This window comes from Macrosteles quadrilineatus, unplaced genomic scaffold, assembly GCF_028750875.1.
Source record: "Macrosteles quadrilineatus isolate MER2022 unplaced genomic scaffold, UCM_ALF_1.0 Scaffold_8__2_contigs__length_117827958, whole genome shotgun sequence".
NCBI classification, from domain to species: domain Eukaryota; kingdom Metazoa; phylum Arthropoda; class Insecta; order Hemiptera; family Cicadellidae; genus Macrosteles; species Macrosteles quadrilineatus.
Window position 1 is genome coordinate 11,073,509 of NW_026542601.1, and position 18,336 is coordinate 11,091,844.

The following is an 18,336-nucleotide window of genomic DNA, read 5'->3' on the forward strand; positions in this document are numbered from 1 at the left end:
CCCATAGGATACAAACAATAATTAAAGGCTCTTGCATATTCACTTATAAAACATTGAATATAAGTTACATAAGCTGTTACATTTAAAATTTATAAATAGAAATATTAATTGTATGATACCTTTATTAAAATAAGCATTGTATATGATTGAGTTTTACATTTAATCAATTATGGGTATGCGACTGTCTTTTTACAACAGATGGAAATACATTATTGTCTCCTGTATTCTACCGTTGCGAAGCTCGGACAGAGCAACTAAAGTAGTAAAACATTGAAGCTATTAACACTTTCCTGTCATTTAAGCACATAAATACAAAATGTATGGTGATAAAATTCTTTATAAACTCATTAAAATGTACAAGGACAGCTTGAATGTTATGACCTTCCTCAGACAGTCTTAAAGATTATATTATAACCACCGGGTTTTCAAAGTGTAAAATCTGTATGTGTTACTAGCCAATAACCTAACAACGGTATGATAAAGTCAGAATCGATTCCCGGTATATTCCTTAAAACCTGAGGGCTTGGCTACTTTAGCTTAAAAATGGTTGTTATGTTTTATACGAAATGTCAATAGTGTAGATAATAAAAAAACAGAAAAAATTTAGGTAGGTTATTGTTTGATTTTCTAAAATCATTGCCTCCTTCAGGGAATCAAATCACGTTATCAACAAATATTATTATATGATGTACTGAACTGAAACTCATATTTATGTAACGATAAGCTACTTAAAATTATTAATCGTTTAAACATTTATTTTGATTATTAGAATGAGGCTTGCTAACAATACGAATATTTAAAATATTACAAAATTGTAAACTACACGAGTCGATCGATTGACTTATATTTGCACAAAATGTTTTCTTAGAAGACAAATTAAGCTATAAAAGATAGAAATTACGGAAGCTGTGTATTAAATTAGGTTAACTACTCGTAATCAGCTGTTTTACATATTTTAAAACATTTTAACTCTGGGCGTTAATAAAGGAGGTTTCACTGGAAACTTCACTAATTAGGGTCCTTTGAAAATACTTCATGACTAAATTTACAGGACAATTAGAGCCTTCTTATATCTCCTCCACTAATTATCCATGTTGCGCGTTATATTCTGTTGTTTTTGTTACAAAATAACCCTCCCCTCCCAAGCCCTTAATAATTATTGATTTTGCTTATCATAATATCTGCTACAATTTTTGTTTATTTAGCCGTTATAAATTGTAGTTTAGCCCTTATTGACGTGTTCTAGCTTTTATAGTGGTTTACTAACAATTTCATTTTTTAATTACAGCTTTTAATTATTCATACCATAATGTTTACAGGTCCTTTCAACACGATACTTTATTGCAGTTTTGAGAGCTATTTCTGCATTGTCCTGCTTATGGGGTAGTTGCAATCTAATAAAGGAGATCTTAACGTTTTATGTGCTTGGTATTAAAGTACGTTCCAAGGAATATTATTCGTTTTTAATTGCTGTTAGAGCAAAATACTTTTCAAAAGACGTAAACCGTAAATAAAATATATTTTTAGCACCTCAAAAACGTTTAATGTGAATTAATGCCAACTAGAGTAACATAAAAGTAACCCGAAATAAATGTTCAAATCTCTAAATCGCAAAACTCAGCTAACCTAACCCTAATAGAGTTAGAGGTTATCGAAGAGTTATGCTCGATAGCAGACATTTGACCCCAAGGTCACCACTTTAAATGCTTCCTAGAACAATGTTTTCATAATACTACAATTTTTAATCTATTTAACCTAACTAATTTTTTATTTTCAGGCTACAAGTTAGAAGGCTGCCTTACTATAAAACGTGTAAATTAAATTTAAAATTTCAATATTAATTTTAGTAAAGTTACTTGAATGGCTTATTTCCTTCCCTAAATCAGTATATAGGCCTACGCTAAGACCCATACTTTAGAAATAAATTAAATAAAATCTCATTTAAAAGTTCAGTTAGATTTTCTTTGCCACAAAGAATAATTTAGAGAGTTTTGAAAATTAAATAGTCAAACCCTGGCAAAACATATATTCTCTAACATGATACAACTTTTGCTTGCGTTATTTAAGATTTATTTTATCCTTTAATTGGTATATCCTACAAGAATCATCACAACAATAATATCAAACAATCGATTTATAAAAATAAAGTAGGTCAATTTCAGTATAGGTTTTTTTTTATTTTACGAAGTAATGAAGGAGGAAAGACCCATTTCAAACCCAATCTTCTCCAGCAGGAAATTATAACGTCCAGATAAACGACCTTTTTCTATCTCGTCCTCTCAATATTTTGTGCTAAATATCAGCAGTTAGTGTACATTTCAAACTTGTTGTATGTGATAGTGGTAAGGTTATGCTTGTTCAAAATAGTGTAAAATAGATCTTGTCGTTTTAGTATTGCAAAAAATTAGACAGAGGTTTCTTAGATTTTGTAATGTGTGTATCAAATTCTTAATCATATCATAAAATTATAATTAAGGTCATTCTGCAGAACCCTAGACAGTTTACCATGCACCCTCATACAGGGCAAAGAATTAAGAAAACAATTTTCGGGCAATCTGTTTCTCTAATGGATTTGAATAAAAACCGTGACAAAACTACCGCTACGATTTAGTTTCATCGCTGGAGGCAACCAGTTTTTGTTTCTGCAGTTCTTTTGTGTTATTTAAATTTAGTTCATCGCTTATCGGATGGTTGAAAAAAGCAAACACGTGTTCAACCGTGTTTGTGAAGGTATTTGTGTACCTTCACAAATAAATGATGATGAATCGCTTTTAATTATGAATCACATTCCTTCGTTAGTGGTCAAAATGTGTAACAGCCTAAACGCCAATAAATATATAAAATACGTGTTTAAAAATGTAACTTTCATAACCAATTGTTAACACTTATATAGCTAGGACCATTTTATTTTACAAAAATATTCACAATAACTTTCTGACGATGGACAACTTTAGTTTAAGTCCTTTGCCTGTAACGATTAACCGTCCGTGTTGATAACTGTGCATTTAGGCTTTTAATCACTGAAAGTTTTCTCATCAGTCATTCAAACTTAGTTTCTACCCTTGATTCAGAGGGTTTATATATCAACAGAATGCAATGTAGATAAAACTTATATTATGATGTAGTTCTTTAATAGTCCAGCATATAGCTTATATGATATTGTTTATACAGGAATAGGTACCGCAATTATTCAACCACCTATACAAGGAAAACTAAATTATGAACACCTTTATATGGTTGAAAGAGCACTTTATGGTTCGTATAACAATTATGTCCCAGTTTAAAATGGGATGTATTAGAGGTAGGTTAAAATGTTAAGAGGGTTCCCTACCCCCGCCGAAAAACGTCAGAATACCGCTTCGCGCGGTATCATATAGCGATTCAGGTTTTAACATTTAAATCGTGAACCAAACACCATTTTGAACATAAAGAGTGGTTCTACTAAGTTTGCTTTTTAAAAAATGTCTATGCTTACGCAATCAAGGGCAACGACTTGTCAAAGTTAGTGAACTTTACAGTTAAATAATAATATCTTTTTAAGAAATTATCGATTTTTAATAAAGCAATATTAGTGCGAAATTTAACTAAAAATATCAAGTCACTTTTAGTTTCAAGAAAAGATTATTTTTTGTATGTGCAAAATGAAACCGCGTAAAACCTTGCACGGCGAAAAGTGCTATGATTCTGACGGACTCTAGCGGCCTTTATCGAAACTACTGTCTCGCGGAGGGACCACAATAATGTTAAATGGACCAGCAAACAGCAATCCTAGGGAATATATTGTCGTCTTGTAGTTCCAACTAAACTCACCAGGGTCGCAGAAAATTGAAAACAGTTCGAGGTAGGGAACCCCCTTAAATTGTAAAGCATCATCGAGTGACACTTATTTTTATATTCCTTGATAAAAAAGAACATTAACGAAAGCAAAAATTCTCCATCTCAATTCAATACAAAAAGTGATCAGTTGTAAGTTTTACTAGCCTGAGAAAATCCATGTAACTGAATTTTTTATTCAAATTTAAGTTTTCAAGCTGCTCCCACAAAACCCCATTTCATAGTTCTGGGTAAAATTGTTAGGCAGCCAAAAAGTGCACTTACATAGCTCATAAAGATGTGCAGAGTTTTGTTTCCCTGGTGTAAACTAATGAATAGTTAACTGAAGGTATTCGTACTTTTCCTTACTCGGAATAATATTCACACTTGATATAAAAGAACGCAGATTTCCAAAATTTATCTGTTGCCTTATCTAAAAGCATCTTAAGTTTCAAATAGCTTTTTTTAACGCATGTAATATGCAATCCCGCTAAAATTACCAAACGAAAATGTTAACAGCCGCTGTTTTAGTTTTTCTATAGTATATAGGATCAAATTAAATACCCACTCACTAGAGAATACAATCGCCAAATACAGAGCTGTAAATAAATTTACGGAAACACTGGAAAACAAATATGTTTTGCATTGCAGTTACACGTGTAGCACTTTACTGAGCACTTTATGACGCACTCGACGCTGACGTCATCGGTTTGTCCAGTGATAGATGATAGATACATAATTTGACCTATATAATGTATCTAGTAAAGAGATGATTTATACGGTGATAACTCACATTTTGCACCGTTGTGGTTTTCACCTCGAAATGACAACTCGGTAATTGTTGTAATAAAAGAACGATAATTTTACCTGGTTGCTAGACAAGGTTATTTTTTATTATTTCATTGATTGAAATAATTAATTATATTGTAAATAATATGTTTTGGGGGTCCTACAACACTTCCAATTGATTTTAGTTGATTCTTCAATGATAGACATATTTTACTTTTGTTTTGAATCATAATACAAGGATGGCTGGTATCTATAATTACAAAAGTTAGTTCAAATTGTTCTATTGGAAAAGTGCTAGACGAGTTTGGTTAAGGTGATTCGGTGGTCATTCGGGCCCGAGGCAGCAATGTCGTGGGTTCGAATCCCGGTATCTGCCACTACATTTTTCAGTACAGTCCACCTTTATACTGTACCAGCTCACTCCTTGCTTCTCTAGATACGTTCCAAGCACAGACTCTGTAGCCCGGACGGGCAAATGCAAGGTGAAAAAGGCCACCAACCTATAGGTAGTTTATAACTGTTCCAAAATTTTCTTTTTGGTACAAATACGTCAAGGTTTGAATTAATTATTAACTTTGTATTGACGGATTTTATTGATATATCGATTTCAACGGGTTTACAACAAGAAATACAAGTGTTTAATGCCTTCACAAGTCAGTTTTAAACCCTTTGACAATCAAACATCGTTCATTAAAACTCTCTTCTGTGTTCATCTTGACAATTCATCGTCTGATGCTACAAATGAAGTTTTGTTGGTTAGAGGGGGGGGGGGGCAATATTTAAAATCGTCCAAATTTTGCAATGGACTTCTGTCCGGCAGGTGTAGGTTTAAAGCTCGCAAATTGTTAATCAATATCTGCTACTTGAAAAATTTATGATCCTGTGGTTCTAAGGCACTTTACAAGGTAAAAAAAAACATAAACACTTAGGCAAGGTTAAGAAATCTTCCCTTAAGAAAGGATGGATCATTTAAGTTGACAAATGTCGAAGTTCATATTACGCATTTTAGATTTCATCCGACATTGAAAAACCTACAAGTAGTATAACAAACATCTAAATTCTACTATTCAATCCCTCAACATGATACTACAGTAAAATCTTTAGGTACTGTAAACATTTTGAAATTTTCTTGCTCGAAGATCCAAATCAGTAAATATAACTAATATTTTGGAAGCTTAAAATTGTAACAAAAAATTTAAATATGTGTATTTTTAGCAAAACCTAATGATTTTACTAGTCAAACGGACGTAAACGGTTTTAAATATACAATCTGTAAGCATTTGAATTGGCTTAGATTTCACGCTGTTTTGTTAACATTTTATATGTTTAAACCATATTATCTTCACAAACCAATGAAATATGATTACAATATGATTGTAATTACAATAATGCAGTTTCACATCACAAACCCACAGTGTTGGTCCACAACTTGGTAAGTGGTTGGTGGAGGTGACAAAACAGGGGGGGGGGAGATTAGGGAGAGTGACAATTACAATCAAACTCAAATGTCTCTCCTAGACTCAGACTGGAGCAATTAATTATTGTGTCCAATAAACAATAGCAGTGTTTCCACAATAACTTGTGTATTCTACTCAACATTCCTTTCAATACAGACGGATACTGTAACTTTTTTAAAGCCACTATCTATTTGTAAGTTTGGATATTTAATTTAGTACTTTATTCGTTTTGAAAATGTGCAAATATATATTTTATCAATTATCAATTAAGACGGGGACGCCACAACGTTCGTATTTTAACCCAAATATGAGTGAAGAATGAGTGCAGGATGAGTGGCGCGATCTTTTAGTCTTGTTAGTGACTAAGGCCGACTTATTTCTTAGACACAGCTGTTAATTAATAGCCCATACAGCTAATGGCAACTAAGGGACCTCAAGTTTATAGTGGAATCCGAACCAAATTTTTGCCTTGGTATTAACGAATTGGTCTAATCAGGATAGTACTGCGGATAGTCGTAGTACTCACCAGTGTGGGAGTTAATCCACACCAGGGAGTATCGCATCCACAGTGCATGCATATCAATATCCACAACTCGTGACCTCCTAGTGGCTGGATTACAGGACGACGCCACCGTCCCAGTCATGTATGTTATTTACATGTATATTATTTATATTCCTGGTGCATACAATGGTACAGCTTTGTACATACAACTCATATTAAAAACCACTTATCTTAAGTGTTAGTTTCTATTTATTATTCTTTGTAAATGGGTGTTATTCAACCGATTGATCAATTATGTTGTTTATTTATTTGTTTGTTTGTTTGTTTGTTTACGGTAACACCATTTTTACAGGGTTGACATGCTGATACAGATACAATAGTCAAAGATTCATAATTAGATGAACGAAAAGTGATAATGAATTAAGGTGAAATGTGAAATACATAATTACTTAGCATAATTATATTTTCATCCCTTCTGCCTTTTCTCATGCTTTTTTTGTTGTTGTTTTGCATCATTTATTAAAAGTCAGATAAGAGACTAACATAATATGCTAATAGAAAAGACTTGGTTGAATAGCAAGCATAACAATAGGTAGAACTTTGGCAACAATAAGAATCGATAATATACTACAAGAAACATGCGACTAGATAACAACAAAAGATAATACATACATAAATAGTACATGCAATAGCAGTACATACGATAGCAATTAATACACCAGCAATATCCGAAAATAATGACTAGAGAAATTGTAATTGTAGAGAAATTGAAGTTGTAGTAATAATAGTTAGAAACTAACGATTTCAACGCTTAATTATTATTCTAAAAATACCTTCAAAATTCAACGCGATTGTTCCCATGGGCCAAAAACGCCGTTCGTTCAAATTGTTATAATATATGTGTGTGTGTCCGTCCAGACGATAACTTGAGTAGCCTAATTTTTGAAAGATTTTGATGTAGAGGGGGTATTTTATCTACTGATAGTAACTTTTGCTATAATTTTTTTATGATGATTAATATTTTAAGGTTAAACTTTTCATCCATATACAAAAAACTTATTATTAATGTGTAATTATCTACATACTACATTTACTTTATTATTTGAAACAAACACCTCCTGACTGAACACAACAAAGTGAATTGATCGATTTCCTGACAGAATTGAGTCTTCGTTTGACAACACGCCGCCCCTAGCAATGTTTGACTTTCCGCTGTAAAATTACCTTTATTGGACCTTTTACTGTAATTTCGATGTGAGAAGGCGTAAAGCGCTTAGAAAAGTAATGCTAGATTACATTAATTCATAGAAAAGCTATAATTTGGTTAACGAAAATATTATTTTGGAAAACATAAAAATATGTTATACTTTATAAAACGTCGTAAAATGCATTATAACTTAATACTTAAGTTATATTTACGTAAATATGTCAATTGATTAAAACATTGCTTACACACATTGCTATCACATTCTCAAGTGGATTTTAATTATGATATGTTTTAATTGGTTAATATAGAGTTGTGTTAGGGCGGGGGAGTGAGCTGGTCTAGTGGTTAGAGCGTGGAACTTCGGTTCTAGAGTTCCTGGGTTCAAATCCCGCCAAATCACCAATGGATTTTATCTAAGTGTTAATACCGCAATCCCCTAGTTCTAGCCTGAAGTAATGTGAAAAACAATTCCGGCTTTGTGCCTAGCGTCCTAGGACCAAAAAGAAGGGATTTAACGTTTTTCAACAAATATGTAATTTTCGAAATCTAAATTAAACAAACCCCTTATTTACTGACATAATTTTGATGCGATACTTATTAGTGTTTGCAACAGGATGAGTGGAGACCACAGAATACCCTTGGGTAACTAAGATACGTTTCCAAGAGGAAATGAGGAAGCATCCATCACCATGAGAACCGCAGACGTATCTTAAACCGAGTACTTCTGTCTCACTGTGGACCATTCAGACTGTTCTAGAGGAAATTAGGCCATCAAACAACACCCAAGATGAAAAATCCACATGAACAAATGCAACAATAATTGAAGATGATATATTTTGAATTAGTGTGCTTATGTATAACACTCGATAATATTCCTGACATACGAGTGAATTCATGTTTGCTACATTATTCATTTGCATACAGACACGTTATAAAAGTTACTAGACTGTATTAGACGTTAAGAAAATAATTTTACATTTCAAACTTTTTAAACTCTTTGAAATATTGAAACCCAATTACTAAAAAGTTTATCAACACTCTCTGGTCAACCGTATAATCATTTTGTGTTTAAAATAAAAAATTAAAATAAAATAAAAGTTTCGTTAATATGACACAAACTTTCTCCCATTAGCTTGTCAACAACCTTTACATAGGTAAGCGATGAGAGTAACTATGATATTTAATAGGTAAAATCATATACATTGATTTAACTTTTGAACCATACTCTTAAAGAAATGGGGTTGCACTATTTTGTTTAGAAGGACCATAACATCATTTCAACCAGAATCAGTGTTTTTCTTTCTTCAAAAAATCAATTTTTTTGTTTTTTATTTATTTTTTTATGGGGAAATTACTCAAGTTTCAATTACTTTTCAAACGTAATTTATACATTAATGGGTGGTTGGCATAAAAATATTTGGCAAAGTTTTACAATTTTTTATTATAGCAATTCTTTTATTATCAATCCTACAATTCCAACAATTTCTGTTTCAGAGTGCCTGAAGGGCCAATCCAAAGTTTCCAAGTCTTTGTCAAATTGACAGAACGCTCGACGAAGGTTCTTATTGCTTAGTCGAGCATCCGTAGATTCTCTAATTACATCACTGATTGTAACTGAATCAGATCATCTCAGTGTTCCATCTGACTGAGCGATAGCTGAACGGTAGTAATTACAGATCTGAATTAGTCTTCTAATAAAAAAGTGCTATGCCTTTGAGAACTACCTGGTATTACGCATTTAAGTAAAATATTTATAGTCTTTTGAATGGTGAAACTTAATATAAAAACTAGCTGCTGTAACTGTGCTTCGCAATGGGAAGAATAGCCAATTTCATAATCATTGAAATATATTTAGAATAAACTAGAGCACACCCCGTGGTCGAAAAATCGACCAAAAGTATGTATTGTGCAAACTGCTCTATTTTCACCCCACACTGTAAATAAAATATGTGATTGGAATGTCTTCCATTTGTTTTGATTTTCTGTTTAAATTTTGATGTTAGTTCGTCATCACCTCCCCATATTAAGACCCATATTAATTTTTTCAAAATTTCTAATTCATTTTTTTGTACTTATTTATGTGCCTATTTTAAATTATAAAGGGACTCTGCACATCTACATGTAAATATCTTTCATTTGGTACCAACCGCGTGTATTTCGGTCCAGTAGGAAGGTCAGGCTAGCTGTCATAAGTTTTGCAAAAGTTTTTTAGTATATAAGATAATATATCATAAAGTTTTAGATTAAATGATTCTACCACATAGTATTGTAAAAAATATGATCAGCTGTCTGAAATTGAGCATTTGGCAGTAAAGTTCTAATTGTTTACATTTAAATGTCAACGCAAAGGTAAAGATTGTGAATTTTCTCATTCCTCCATGGAGACCTATTTACTTTTGAAAACCTCACCTCAAAAACTTTGGACATCCAAGGGGCGTAGCCCAAGCGGAAATCATGGAAGTGAATATTTCTAGATAAATGGACCATCTTTGAGCTTTTTGTCTGTATCAGTTTTGTATTTTAGTAGTGGCAGCTGCCCAGACAGACAGACACCACCTTAATTTTATAATAGTATAGATAGATAAAAAAGTTACTAATAAAGTTAAATAATTTAATTGTAACATTATTAATTAATAAGTATATAAATAATCTTACAACAATAATTGATTGTTCATATTAATCCGACAGAGAAGTATATTTTATAATAATCAAGTTTATAGAAAGTATTACATACGAGTTGACTGCAGCCTTAATCAATCCAGGATCCATATCAAACTCGCAATACAACAAAGGATTCAGCAACGGTTAAAGGAAAAACTTTATTAGGGCGAGATAAGGCTGGGATTAGCTGTGAAGTTCAACTTTAATTTATAATAAGTTGAATAACTTGTTGCATGAATGAATGTTTTTAAATTTAAAGAACATTTTAGGGCTTGCTGGGTTAATTTTGTATAGTATTTAGCTTCTGAGATATTTGATTGGTTAATTTAGATCTTAGGCGTAGTGTTTGGGAATTTAGTAGGTATTGGTACCGGTATTCAATTAAGGTATTTAGAACATCAGAACACTAAACATTTAAATGCCGTAGACCTAATAAACCAGAATATAACTATTGACTAGCAAACTAGCAAGATTTTCATTAACAGTTACTCAAACCTATGCACTTATTTCCGTTACTTGTAACGAAAACAAAACCCAAATTAATTTGATTTCATCAAAAAATGAAAGTTAAATGAAAAATGACACATCAAATAACCTTGGAAATAATAATAAAGAGTAATGTGCGTCAATCTTGTAGACGATGATGGTTATTGACTTAACCAGTGATCCTGACTAGCTACCAACCCTATACGATTTGTCCTATCACATTACTCGATGTGTCATACCAAAAATATCTCTTAAACTGTTGTATTATCAAAATATTTTGCCGGCCATTGTGTTTTCCGATTTATTTGATAATCAACTGACTAAACAAGTCAAATTTGCTGTAGGGTGGGAATGTAGGCATAAAGGAGCACGGTGGAAAGAGGACGCGGAAGAGAATAATGATGCTCTTTAGATTTGTTGTAAGGGATACTTACACATAATAGTCATGTAAGAAACAAAATCTAATTTTAGATCTTAGTGTGATTAGATTATTTTCTTCATTTTTTGATAAGAGGTTTACTGATGCGTGTTTAAAAGTGTTGTCACTCTATTAATTTGTTCTTACTAATAACGTTTGGCTAATCTTTTTAAGCTTCATTTTGAATTGCCATATGTCTATATTAAGATGCCATAAGGCCTAAAACGATTACCACAAATTTGACTGTACCACTTTAATAATATTATAGACTTTTTTATGAGTGTTAATGTTTTCATTATAAAATCAATTTTGCCTTAGGTCAACGTTTAAGGCAATAACAATGGCTACAAGAGTGGTTTTGACTGCATAAGCTAAATATTGATAGTTTATAATGTGTTAAGTGTTAGTCTGTGTACTATATTGCAGTCAAATCTATTTTCATATAGAAAAGTGTTAGATTAATCAAGTAACGAAATTTTTTGCCATCGTGTTAGTTGATGTTTTATTGATATGGTGTTGTACGGAATCCTAAAAACTGCTCATGGATAGAACGATGTATGTAACTTTGCAATTGACACTGCGTTACCTTTACTAAAATAGACTTTACTATCGGAAGGATGGAGACTTACGATAGCATATTTGACAAACTTTTTAGATATGAATAATCACTTCAGGCTTAAATGCAGTGAATTAAAGGTAACATTGCTTATACGAATCTCTAATTTCCAACAATTTGTTGTGCACTTCAAAATTTACGTTAATATATCAATATAAATGACACACAACAATTCAGCGGTGCTATAAAACCTTCCATCTGTTATCTATACAAGTGATATACAGCAAAACCCTTTTAACCACATCAATATTGATGATTTTAGCCGCGGGGATGACGAATAGCATTTGCTCTGTATTGGTGTGGCAGCATTTTACCGAAATAAAAATAAATGGTTAAAATGACAGTACTAATTTTATTGGCTTATGAGCTACAGCCCTTTAAGTACTTGACTTATAATTATGTTTTGTAATAATAACGTACTCACTTACTTTATTCTATTGTTCATAAAACTGTACGTAACAAATATAAATGGATATTTTTCGTGAATATTATAGAAAACATTCCAAGCTAATATTTAGATATGTGACGCCATTGATAGTACTTCTGGACTTTGTAATTTCCTCAATAATTTATAAGTAACAATAGCTGTTATTGTAAGCAATTTATCTTTTGATGAACGAGAAGAAACAACCTGACATTTTCAGTAACAATAAAATAAGACACGTTTAGAGCGAAAATGCAAGAGTAAAAAGTCTTAAAATTGAATCTAGAGTGTAAAAAGACCATAACATACATAACAAAAAATATTGAATACATTGTTTCAGAAATGGCCACCATTTTCCAAAATGGCTAGGAAATTTGAAAATAGGAATACTGTATGTTATGGTCTTTTTAGAATCTAGATGAAATTTAATACATTTTTACTCCTTGCATTTTTGCTCTAAACTTACTCGTTAAGGAGCTATATGATACAGAATGTACACCGCAAGTAATTTTTCTTTGTTGTAACACGCTGTAACTCCTAAACGAGTAGCTTTAGAGAAAAAATTCCGAGAATAAATACCCCCGTTGCAGCGAACCTGCCGACTAAGCGAATTTCCATTTGTCTGAATTGATTTTCAGTTAAATATATTTTAATAACATTAGGTTTAACGAGTACCTAGGTTTGCTGCTAAAAGGAAACTAATAAAGTGTGTTTTTGAGTAAAATATTGATAGCTTAGTACAAAATAAATAAATTTGCCAAGTTTGATCAAAATATATCCATAAACAAGCAAACTACAACATTTGACAATATTCTCCATAAGAATAACATGGGAATTTTAAATTTACAATTTTTTAAATTTTCTCCGTTACTAATAATTGAACAAAAATACTTTTATATACTAAATTATTTGTTTTTTTAAGCTCTTTAAAACGGTCTAGAGAAAAATTGGCAAATTTTGTGTTTTGAGGGTCAAAAATTAGAAAAACCATATTTTACCCCATAAAAAACCCCGTAAAACCCTGTTCCCATGGTCCGATCGTGCTGGTTCGCGAACTCATTCAAGTTTATCCTGCATTACACCTTTAAACCAAATTTCATCAAAATCAGACAAAAATTACTCAAGTTATCGCGTTTACGGACGTATATAAATAAATATATATATATATATATATATCTATATATATATATATATATACATTAATAAAAATTTGAACGAATGGTGTTTTTGGCCTCTGGGGACATCAAAATGAAAAAGTAAATCGGTCCCGGGTCTAGGTCTTACCGTGCCACCTACGGTAATAGCTACTTCCCTATAGGGAAATTCGCTAAAACGTTTTCCATAAGAAAATTCTAAGGTATCATATTGGAAAAATGATGGCTAAAATTATTTTTTCAACTTGACCAAAATTTTTTAAATAAAATATTCAAGGCAGTTACAATTTTACATTTTTGTTTAATCTCCTATAACTTTCGAATAAAATACCTGGCACACTTATGTCAATCACCCTGTATAAGTGAACGGTCTAATGAAGTCTTTAAATTTAGTATTACTTTTTACACAGTAATGTTTCTCCTTGCGGAACCTACTGGTTGAAAGGTTTAAACGAGAGACAAAATAGACTCCAATGTGATTGTTCCATTGAGATAATCACATGAAAGATGAGCACAAAAACCTTGCGTTTCCACATTTCCACTCGCGAAAGTTCCCAAGAAAAACTTGATTACAAAACATCTATGAAGGGATTTTCCGCTTTCCGCGAATGGAAACTCAGGCTTAACAGTTGTAATATTTTTCCAGACGAAAGTTTTGTTGGAGCAATCCCGTATTGAAAGCAAACTTTTATGCCCAATCGATATGATTCTTTATAACTGTGATCGGAATTAGGTTCATGAATCTACCAATGCTACCATAAATACGTACCTCTTTACAAAATATAATCTTTAAAGTTTTCGTTTATTAAGACAGAGTCCTTAAAAATCATTATGTGGGTTTTCTACATAATTATTTTCATACGAATATTTTTACCTGTGGGTTAAGGTATGAAAAAGTAATAGTTTAAAGATAATAAGGTTGGATAAATGAAAGGATGAAATTTCTCGATGTACAGACAAAAAACTTAGAAATTGAAACTTCTGACTTAATTTGGTACAATTGAAACAGTGAGTGTTAAAAATATAATCGTTATACCTTATATTTTGTTTTATATATTTCCATTGTAATGGGAACCATACGAATAGATAGTCAACATCCTCCACTCTCTATGGTTACTGTTATCAAATCACTTAGATTAACAGTACATGTGAAAGGGAGAAAATTCTACAGGGATATGACTAACCTTTGATTACCCAAATGAAACTCTTTGAATTCCCAACACGCGAAAAATGTCCATGACGCCAAAGGCTGTTATTTCAAGGATTAAGATATACATCGTGCTACAAAGAACATCCCTAATCACACAGTGCACTAGATTTAAATTACAGTCACTATTGTATTTGAAAAAAAATATAACTCTTCAGTGGCTGTTTGAAATTAACGAAATTTACACTGACATAAACATAAAAAACATAAAAGTATGGTGGGAAATCCCAAGATGGCAGTTGGTTTCCATTGATTTCCTTGGAAAACAGTTCAAATTACAAAGAAAATTTCTAACCCCACATTTTCCTAGATATGTTTATATTCACTTTGCTTTTGAACAAATATTTTTGGATGATAATTAACTCTTCAGCAGCTATTTGATATCATTAAAGATGGGCGATAGCCTCCAAGGACTTAAATTCTTATTATCTGACGTCAATTCGTGTTATTTCCTAGTGTTTACAGCATATGATTAATTCCAAGACATAACTATTGGGACTGTAATCAATTTAACTTAGCCGTGCTACTCACTTTGCCTCTTTCCTCTGCTGTTTCTTCTTCCTGAACACCCTCTTGACCCTCAGCAGAAGGAACGCTGCCCTGTCTATGGTCAAAGCCGAGGAGGAGTCCTTCCTCTCCTTGTCCTCGTCCTTCCCACTCATCCTGCAACCCAAAAGAACTGTTATAGCTCGTATTTTTTAGTGATATATTTCTTATAGTTATCAACATTTATATTTACCTACACTAGCTGTTATCCACGGGCTTCACCCCTTTTGACTTCATAAGAATTAATAAAACTATTGATAGGTTAAGTCAAGCTGAAATAAACAAAACAGAATACATTAATACAAACAAATAATCATGCCTAGTTTTTATAAGGTAACAAATTGAAAGGATAACATTCAAATGAAGTACAGCTGAGGTATTTTTTACATTAGATACATGGAAAGTTCCCTTTAGAAATAAATTTCACCTTAAAGGGCAATTTATATCAAATAATTGATCGTTTTGAGCAAGGTTTCTCGTCATGACGAATATTTTAAGTATATGGTTTACGGGGGTGTGACTTGTAGTTTTCTCAAAAGTTCATGGGTACTTTGGAATTTACATATCTATCTATATATTAATAGGCAAGCATGTTTCTTTAAAACCTTTTTTCTCAGCTCGTGTGCATCGTAGGTAAAATCTATGCATACCGTTAGAAAGCTATTTTCCTCTAGGTGTGCAGAATCCCTTTATAAATTTAAATAGGCTCAAAGATATGCACGAAAAATGAGTTTAAAATTTTGAAAAAATTAACATGGATCTTATGCGTTGCCATGGTGACGAAATAACAACGAAATATAAACAGAAAATCAAAACAAATGGAAGAAACTCCAATCACATGTTTTATTTACAGTGTGGGGTGAAAATAGATAAGTGAGTACATTACATATTTTTGGTCGAGTTTCGACCACTGGACGACCTCTCGTAGATATTAATAGGCAAGCATGTTTCTTGAAAACTTTTTTTCTCGGCTGGTAAGCAACGCTGGTGCTATGCACACTGTCAGAAAGAAACTTTCCTGTAGATGTGCAGACCCTTTTTAAAATTAAAATAGGCTCAAAGATAAGCAATGACACAAGGGTGTCTTGGGCCTTATGGGTTGCCCTGCTGGTTACGAAATAACAACATGTAGACAGAAAATAAAAGAGGTTTGAAGAAATTACAATCACACTAGGCTTGTAGGTGAGGAGCGAGATGGCGTAGTGGTTAGATCGCGGGACTTCAGTCCCTGAGGTCCCGGGTTCGATCCCTGCCAAGTCACCAATGGATTTTATCCAAGTGATAATGCAGCAAACTAGGTCTAGCCTGAAGTAATGTGAAAAAAATACCAGGCTCGTGCCTAGCGTCCTAGGACAAAAAAATAGGCTTGTAGGTACAGAAGTCTCTAAAAAGCTCAAGTATAAAATAAATTATTGTAATATTTAAACAAACTTATAATTAAATTATTTATGAGTCGGGATAGTTATACTAATAGTAGTAAAGAGTAAGTATGGCCTGCTTAAACTGAAGTGTACTCGAATTCCTTAAAAAAATGTGGTAACGATCATTATTACCCCCTTTACCCTCGTTGTAACTATTCCTTAACCATTCCCTATGCTGTGCACCATTCCTAAATACTAACCTTCGTAGTCGTGGTCTCCACCTAACACGATAAATTTCAACACTGCATTACCATTCTAACCTTAAAACAGAACACTAAAATCAATAAACAAATAAATAAGCAATGTTTAGAACAGCTGGTATGTTTAAACCAGATTGAACACTGTAGCAGTACTCCCGTTAGAAAATGAATGGATATTTGACGGTTTGTGGGGCAGACCAGGGGTAATTTTGAACACTTCTGATATTTTCCCCACCGTCCTTGGACCTTAAGCTTTAAAATGAATCCTTGACAAAACACCTATTCCCCAGCTCGAGATATTTCGTTGATCAATTCCCTTACGGGATAAAATATATACATGTTTTATTTACAGCGTGAGGTGAAAATATGGAGTTCTGTACATTACATATTTTTGGTCGAGTTTTCGACCACTGGACGACCTCTAGTATACATAAATTGAGACTAATCAATATTTGTTTTTAGAAATGTTCCCCTTTATATCTTTAAGACTTCCAATACGGTGGGATTTTATGGAAATGAACAGCTCTATTCGTTTTGTTGGCTGGTATACAATTGGGTAAAATGTAGGTTTCTCTTTGCTGGTTATTTCGTATACTCCAAACACACAGATAGACAGAGAGACACCACACAGGTTCTTAAATATTATAGATCCATACTGTGTGCATCAAAGAGAGGTTTTTATTTAGAGTAGTTTGTTACTATTTGGGATCAATAATATTATTTAATGGGGTATACAAAACATCACCAAGACATTGTATCATAAGAAATTGTATTAGGTACACTTTATTTGAACCCACTTACATTTTACAAACACAATATGGTAGGCACTTAAAATTAAGTAAATATGCATTAAGCATTAAAATATAAAGTATGTAAACAAAGTAACCTCAAATTAAATGTAAAGACAGATATCTAAAAGGGTCGCTGAAGTACATAATGTAAACTATTTATTTAACTCAAGAAAAAACTACTAGCGAATTCAACAATAGACACAGCCCTATACAAATAATATATATTCACCACAAGGAGGAAATACAAATGGACTAATTTATTTACTACACATGTATGGATGCATTAGTAAATTAAAAATGCTACATTCTGTTTAAATAAACACAAGTTTTAACATTTTAACGTAAGTGTCAATCATAAAAACATCCGACTTTAACTACAAGAGAAACAAACTCATTAAATCAACTTTCCCGAAGCGTATTAATTTAATCGAAAGTATAAACTTACTTGGTGTTAAAGTGAGGCTAACTTTTTCCTCACGTCTGTAACCGAGCTTAACTCGAATTAGAAAACAGGGTTTGCCACATTTAAACACGGCACCGTAAAAACCCTCTGTCCAATAACACTAATAAATCTTAATCCATCGTTTAAAATGCAACGCGCGATTTTGATTGGTTTTAAACCGAATGGATGAACCAGACATGTG

The 18,336-nt window shown here is 32.4% G+C and overlaps 1 protein-coding gene across 1 annotated transcript in view; it reads right to left on the minus strand.

The window, feature by feature from the left end:
- The window catches only part of LOC128999573 (uncharacterized), a 133,365-nt gene extending 117,969 nt beyond the window's left edge, over nt 1-15,396 (minus strand). Inside the window, exon 1 of the mRNA XM_054426148.1 lies at nt 15,266-15,396. Coding sequence (XP_054282123.1) covers nt 15,266-15,396 — 131 coding nt within the window. The remainder of the gene's footprint in view (nt 1-15,265) is intronic.
- Nucleotides 15,397-18,336: the final 2,940 nt, after the last annotated feature.